At 55.0% G+C, this 7,636-nt stretch overlaps 1 protein-coding gene across 3 annotated transcripts in view; it reads right to left on the bottom strand.

Moving 5' to 3' along the window:
* Window positions 1–1,070, bottom strand: part of RPL38 (ribosomal protein L38) — a 9,474-nt gene extending 8,404 nt beyond the window's left edge. Inside the window, exons 1-3 of one of the 3 annotated variants that reach the window (XM_019515946.1) lie at window positions 1,001–1,070; window positions 752–788; window positions 402–462 (exon numbers count right to left, since the gene is read on the bottom strand). In XM_019515946.1, coding sequence (XP_019371491.1) covers window positions 402–462; window positions 752–754 — 64 coding nt within the window. In that variant the 5' untranslated portion in view covers window positions 755–788; window positions 1,001–1,070. Of the gene's footprint in view, window positions 1–401; window positions 463–751; window positions 789–956 lie in introns of all 3 variants that reach the window. The other 2 variants (XM_019515937.1, XM_019515956.1) reach the window with 2 other exon arrangements.
* Window positions 1,071–7,636: the final 6,566 nt, after the last annotated feature.

The following is a 7,636-nucleotide window of genomic DNA, read 5'->3' on the forward strand; positions in this document are numbered from 1 at the left end:
CACACTCACACCAGAAATGCCCCAGGGCTCATTCACGTGGGGCTGGCACAGAACCACACTCACACCCAAATCAGGCACAGAACCACACTCACACCCAAATCAGGGTTGAGTTCCCCCCCTGGGACCAGGACGGAGCTATTTGTCAGCCAACGGGATGCTCCATACAACTCCTGCTGTGTAAGTGCAGCAGTCCCGGCCAGCACTGCACACGTGGGTGGCAACCACGCAGTTGTACGTGGGCAGAGCAGCGCCATTCAGGCCAAACCCTGAAAGCCGGGGCTCCTGCCAGACACTGAAGCCAGCACCCTTGGGGGCCATCCCACAAGGGTGGCAGGGGAATGCACTCATTCCCCACAGCCTCTGCTGGGGCAAGTCCTTTCGAGGGCTGCAGCATCACTCACACTTGGCGTCTTTCCTCCTGGCTGTCAGCAGGAAGTCTTTGATCTCTTCAATTTTACGAGGCTGAAAGTGAAGAAGAAAAGTGCTCAGGACCTGTTCCTCCTCGAGACAAAAGAGCCCCCCCAAGACAGTAACTGCCCTCCACTCCTGGCCACCCTACAGCCCAGGACCCCCCATCGAAAGGCTGCTTTCCACGCTTGTTACCCACGTGCAGAAGACCCCTGCAGCTCCCACGTCTCTATGGCCCTAGATGCCCAGACAGGACCCCAGCACTCCCTGACCCGGAAGTGGTCCCCACACTGCGCACCCCATGACCCCCCCCCGTGAGACACCCACCAGCCCAACTAGTTACCATGGTGAAAGGCCGGGCTCCGGGCGGCTGTGACCTGCTGGGGAAGAGAAACCAAGATGGCGTCACCAGGGGAGGGGGGAGTGTGTTTCGAGCCCCCAAACTATCCTCCCGCTTCCAGCCGCCACTCCATAGGGCTCCCGCCCGGCTCCCCGCCGCCCGCCCCACGTCCTCCGCCCCCTCCTCCAGCTCCACGGTTCATCCCCACCGAGGATGCCGGTGGATACGCCCCGTGCTCCCACCGGCACTCACACGAGCAGCCGCAGCGTAGATGGTAGAAGAGAGCACGTACTTCCGCATCCGGGCACTTAACTCGCCCGGAGGCCGCTACGGGCGCCGCCAAGGGACACGTGGCGCGGGAAGGCGTTCTTAGCCCTGCGCCTGCGCACTGGCGGGTCCTAGGTGGGGCTTGGGGAGCCCAGGGAAAGGCGGGAGGTGGAGGGGCGTGCTGGGGTTGTCTGATTAATAATGCCCCCAATTTTCGGTTTAAGAAAAGCAACGTCAAATGCACATCTTTCCGTGATTAAAATGAAACCCCCCTAATATAGCTCTATATTTATAGATTTCATAGATTCGTAGATGTTAGGGTTGGAAGGGACCTCAATAGATGACCCCCCACATAGGCAGGAAAGTGCTGGGTTCAGATAATCCCAGCCAGATGCCCATCCAACCTTCTCTTTATAGATGTATATCTATAAATATAGATATACATAGTTATATCTATATAGATATGTAGATACCTATAAATATATCTATATATACAGATATGTATATATATATATAGCTATATCTGTAGATATAGGTATGTAGATATATATAAATATAGATATATATAGTTACAGCTATATAGATATTTCTCTATATATACATAATGGTGTTTAATTTTTAATCATGGAAAGAGGTAGGTTTGGGGTTATTTTTTTTAAATCGAAGATTGGAGGTTTTTTTATCAGAGAAAACCAGGATCCCTGGTGATGAGCATGGCAGTTCCCAGCGATGAAGAAAGGCAGAGGAGGAAGTGGGAGCCCGTCCTAGCCGGACAGGGGTGGCATTGCTGTTGGCCTTGAGGCTGGTTTTGCTGGTGCTGCCCTGCACCCCAGGCCCCTTTAGGGGTAGAGTTGCCAACCCTGGAGTCTCCAGGAGTGAGAGCTGAATCTCCAGGAGGCGGCTGAGAGTCACCAGGGAGATCCATGCTAGGGCATTCATTAAAATAAATCTTCAATGTTGACTCCGATTTGTACCGTTGTGCAGTGGGCTTTTAAAATACTCATGTAATGGGCATGTCTACACTGTCATTAACACGCCATAGTTATAGGTGGTAACTAGGAGAGCCCACAAACACCAGCAGACTCTCTCTATGGCCGAAGAAGAGCGTTTGTGCCTGAAAGCTTGCAAAGAACAATTTCCTCAACTATTTAGTGGGTCTAATAGAAGAGATCACATCTACCCAAAGAACCTTGTCTGCCATAGTTATGGTGCAGGAAGTTTAGTACTTGCATAACCAATGCACAGTAACTGGTGCTGCTGGCCCATGGGTTTTTATGGACACTAACTGCATAGTAGCCTAATACTGGCCCAGTAGCTTATTAGCATGGGTTTCGCCCTGCACACTGCTGCACCATGTTATTAGGCTACTGCTCCATTAGTGTCTCATGTAGACGTGCCCAATGGCTAATTAATGTCATTATGTCATGGGATGAAACCTCCTGGAATAGACTCAAATCAAGTTGGTAACCCTATTGAGGGGTGAGGTTATTTCTGCTCTCCAGGAACATTGTGTTGCACTTGCTGGCTTGCACAGCACCTGTCAATGTGTCCCAGCGCTGAGACACAGCGAGGAAAGACCCACACGTGGTTGGAAAGTCATGGTTGGAAGCCAGGGTAGATTTGCACCTTATAGACTAAGGGCATCAGAGCCGCATTGCATAAAGTTTCCTAAGCAGAGGGCTTTGCTATGCTCTCTGTTTACAAAAGCTAACCCTATACACCTCTGATTGAGTGTATATATGGTACAAATCTACCTTGCCTGCTGCCTGACAGCAGACAAATACAACTAACTACCTCTCTCCTGGCTCGAAGCCATTCCTCAGTCACTGCTTGCATCACTGGAAGCAGCTCAAAGCACCCTTCTTTTCTGCCTCAGTGTTCCTGTCTGTACAATGGGGTGATGATACTTCCCACAGGGGCTGGGAAGGGGCTCAACTTGTGGATGGCAGGAACATCTGAAGAACAAAGTGTGTCAGTTTTAACAACAGGTCAATACGTTGGAACGGATTATTTATAGTTATAGCTGCCAATATGCTGTTATTAAATAATAAACTGGTGGTGCCTGGGGGCACCTGGGGATATGTCTGTGTTGTGCTAGGCACTGTACAAACGCTGAGCAGGGGGCCCTGGTACAGACACCGGACAATTTAAAAGGCTGGGGCAGGGAGGGAGAGCCCGGGGGGAGGAAATAAGGGAGGGGGGCCGACCCTCTGTTAGGCTGGGGCCTGTGCACAGGATGCCCACCAAAGGATTTGGAAGTATCTGAAGCCCCAGGCTGGGGGTGGAGAATGCTTGCCAGTAGCAGGGCCACACATGGTTCTTGAATGATTCACATGGATTTTGAACTGATTTGACTTGGGACACGAAAAAATTTTCCATTAAAAAAAATAAATAAATCTGTCCCCGTTACAGCTGTAATGGAAATGTTTGGCCACAAGAGAGAGCTTTTGCCTCAGCTTCTACAACTCCTGCAAAGTCCTTCCCTTTCCTCCCAGGTGTCTTCCTGGGAGAAGCTAGCACCTGTCCCCCTGCGCTGACAGCACCGGCCCAGACAGCTCCCTGTCTCCTGCGGCTGCATTCCCATCTCTGTCGCCTACAAGCGGGGACTCCAGCAGAGCTGGCGTTTGAGGGGAGCTGGCCATTTCCCAAAGGCAGTGGTGCAGAATTGGGTCATGGATGTGGCTTAGCTTGGCTGGGAGTCCAGGGTCAGGAATTGCCAGCCAGGGGGGTGTTTGCTGGCGCCCGTCTGCCTTGCTCTGAAAGGCAGCACCCTCTGGGCAAGGGGACAAGGGGTTCACATGGCGGAGAGCTGTGGCGAGCTCCCTCTCTCCAATTCGGTGTCCGGGAATGTCCGAATCCAGAGGCGTCCAGGCCGGAGCAGGTGCCCTTGGCTCTGAGGGGAGTGGGGTGGATGGAGAGGAGAAGCAGGAGGCATGGCATCTCGTGTGCATGTGTGAGTGTGGGTGCAGGGAGGGGGGGTTGTGCATGGGAGTACAGAGATGTGTGTGTGCGCACGGGAGTGTGTGTATGTGAGTGCAGACAGGTGTGTGTGTGCATGGGGGTGTGAGTGTGTGTATGTAAGTGCAGAGAGGTGTGTGTTTGCATGGGAGTGTGTGTATGTGTATATGAGTGCAGAGAGATGTGTGCGTGAATGGGGATGTGAGTGTGTGTGAGAGCAGAGGGGCACATGTGTGTGCATGGGGGTGTATGTGTGTGCATGTGTGAGTGCAGGGGGAGGTGCATGGGAGTGTGTGTGTGTGTGCATGTGTGGAGAGGTGAGATGGGAGCCCAGGCCAAGGCAGCCAGTTTCCTCCCCCCAAACCCAGGCAGCAGCACCCAAAATGCTGGACCCAGCTACCGATGTGTCCTGGGCTGGGCAGGGGCAGGTACATTGGACCCTGGCAACACAACCTCCCCTTGGCCTGGACCACGGCACTGCAACAGCCAGATGCCTCTGGAGCTGGCCAGGAGCCTGCGGCATCCAGCACAGACTGACCCCAGCACTCGGGGCTAGAGGGACGTGAGTCCCCTGCAAAGCCCTGCACTCTGCCCATTCCCACCCCCGACCTGCTCCGAGACACTGGATAACATCTTTGCTCCCCAAGTCAGGCTCAGCCTGAGCCCCTGCCGGGACCCCCAGCCCCTTCCCACATGTGGCCCTGCGGAGGAGATGAATGAAACCTGTGTTCCTGCGGGCGCAGGGCGGTTTGGCTGCAGAGCCCGTCTTCCCGCAGGGGAGAAGGAGGAGATGGAGCATCTCAGCTCTATTCGCGGCTGCCCGAGGGCCAGGGGGCCCGGCTATCTGCTGCTAGGGATTGTGCATGATGCAGCCGGAGAGAGGAAATCAATGGAGCTGTCAGGGCCTTCAGGCGCGCGGCGCTGCGAGCTCGCCCATCCCGGGCTCTCCAGAGGGAGGACTCAGATAAAAGACGGGGAAAAAAAGAGGGAGATAAACATCTGACAGGCCTAAGGGGAAGTGGAAGCAGGGCTGAGGAGGGGGAGAATTACACTTCATAAATCACGAGGGCTGGCGCAAAGCCTTGCAGACAGGCCTGTCCCTTAAATGCAGCTTCGGGGGCGGCTTGGCCATGGGGCTGGGCGCGGGGTTTGCACCCGGGATGGCTGCAACATGGCAAGGGTGGAGCTGAGCCTGGCAGGGTCTGCAGCAGCCCAGCCTTGCCCTGCCTGGCTGCACCCACAAGCTGAGGGGCAAAGACAAGCCCTTTGGGGTGGGAGGAGGCTGGCTTCAGCCAACGCCAGTGTCCGTCTGGTGCCAAGGTTCGTTCTCCTGGTCCCCCTCCGCCCGGCCACGGCCCGACTGTGCCCAGGCCCCTGCACTTATGCCTCCAGGCAGGAGCCCGTGGGGATGAGGACGGCTGTAGGGGACCCACCTGGGTGTCTGCAGCACTGCCACCCTCATCTCACCCCCGTTAACGAGGAACGTAAGTCGCCGGCTGCTCATGGGATGCAGTGCAGAACCAAGGTTTTTTTGCTTTTTTAAATTTTTTTTTGTAAAAAGATATGTCTTTATATTTATATAAGGGTCATATATATATACACACACCTTCTAGTCACTGTTCATTACCTCCTTAACCCACCAGTGGAAAAACACCCATTACAATACAGGCACCCGCAGAAAGGTGCTCCCATGCACCCGTCCGCAAGGCATCGTCTGTCTCAACCCCCCTATGTCTTAGTCCTGTTCCCAAATACGGGGCCAGGGTCATTGCTGCATGGAGTGTTGCAGAGTGGGCGTGCTGGAGGGGGCTACCCCAGGGCCTGGGCCCTGGCGCGGGCACTGGCTTTCAACCAGGGCCGAGCCCTGGAGAGGCTCCACTGCTACGGAGCAAGGAGCCCAGATGCTTTGGGAGGATGTGGGCTCATCCACATCCTTGGAGGCCTCTTGCCTTGGGCCTGGGGTCCCAGTTCCCGCAGCTCGTGGGGTGGGTGGCAGAGGAGAGAGGATAATTCCTTTAACGTCATCTCTGCCCGCAGCAGCGCTCCAGTTCCCACGGATCGATTACTTCTGCAGAACCTTTCTTATCGGATAATTACAGACGGGCTCTCTCTCTTGCAAGGGAACGGCTTCCCCTCTCAGAAAAGAGTGCACCGGCCACCTCCACGGAGCCTGGAAATAGATAAATAAACCCTGCAGTAATTGCAACCGGGATCTAATGCCAGCTTGTGGGGAACAAGGGCGGAGGGCAGGCTGAGCTCAGCTGGTTTGGGGATGCGGGATTGGGAAGGATCCCCTGGAGCACTGGGTCTACAGCCCCCTGCAACTGCTCACAACCGTGCCAGGGACGGCAAGTCCAGCAGTGCCCGCAGGAATGGCTGCATCCCCCCACAGAGCCCCCGACTGCTGGGAAAAAGACCCAGACCCTGAAAGCAGCAGTCTGAGAGCAGGGGAGATGAGGGCTCACCCCTGCAATGTCAGCTCCCAGCCCGGGGCAGGGAGATGGCCAAGAGGTAATGCCCGTTCAGTCCTACAGGGAGCCAGCGACAGGGGACAGCATCTGAGAGCGGGACCTGGGAGTGAGATGCACACTGGGGCTGCTCCCGCACACGCATGTGAAAGGACTCACATGCACAGCGCTACACACAGGAAGGGACAGGAGTTCACCTCCGAGCACAGTGCAAGCCCCTTCGTGGGCACATGCGCACACGCACATGCAGCGCTGTGAATGCTGACACCTATACGCTCACAACAGTGGGCACGCCCAGATGTGCTGCAGGTCACATGTGCATGTTGCCGCGCATTGCACGCGCAGAGGCAGACACAAATGCAGCCAGAGGAGCACAGGGACGTGCCATCCTGCACACTACGTGCTCTTGCTGAATATACACGTGTGCACACGCCTAGAGCTCTGCACAGACCCATGCCAGCAACAATGTATGGAGACACACACACACACACACACACACATACCTTGATTGATTGGCACTATTAAAGAGATTGCCAACACTGCAGTAATTACGGGCATGTGCACAGGGGAGATGTATATAACCCAGCAAAAACTGGATTTTTGTTGCCAGCCAATTAAACAATGACATGTAATGAGGGTGAAGAGTTACAGCTCCACAGAGATGCTTCCAGTTTATGGCCAGCCAAGGAGGAGCCCCCTGGGTCTCCACCTCTCCCTGTCCCATGAGCCTGGGGTAGGGAGAGGTCTTGGGGTGTCAGCATGTGTGTGTCTCTGTAGGCCCATGCATGTGCTTGTGTGTGCCCAGGTGCGTGTCTGGGTGTGCATATGTGTTCCTGCATCTGCACAGGGGCCTGCAGGCAGGTCAGTGTGTGCCTGTGGGGGATTGACACGTGTGTTGCACACGTGTGTGATTGTGGGGGGAGGAGAGTTGCAGAGGGGCTCTGGCTGCCTGGTTCTCCCTGCACCCGCAGCCTTGCACACCGGACATTGCTCACCCCGCCTGCGGATCATAAGAAATGATAATTGATGTTTCAATTAGACATAATTTATGGAGCGGTTCCCATATCCCTCTGATTGTATTTTAATGCCTGGAAATTTCCTGATGATGAGGTGGAACATGCTATTCCCATCCCCACGCCTGGGGCTGGGGGTAGGGGGAGGGACAGCAAAGAGACCCCCCGTCCTATCTGCCAGC

This window comes from Gavialis gangeticus, unplaced genomic scaffold, assembly GCF_001723915.1.
Source record: "Gavialis gangeticus isolate Ggan-Ray unplaced genomic scaffold, GavGan_comp1, whole genome shotgun sequence".
Taxonomy (NCBI): Eukaryota; Metazoa; Chordata; order Crocodylia; family Gavialidae; genus Gavialis; species Gavialis gangeticus.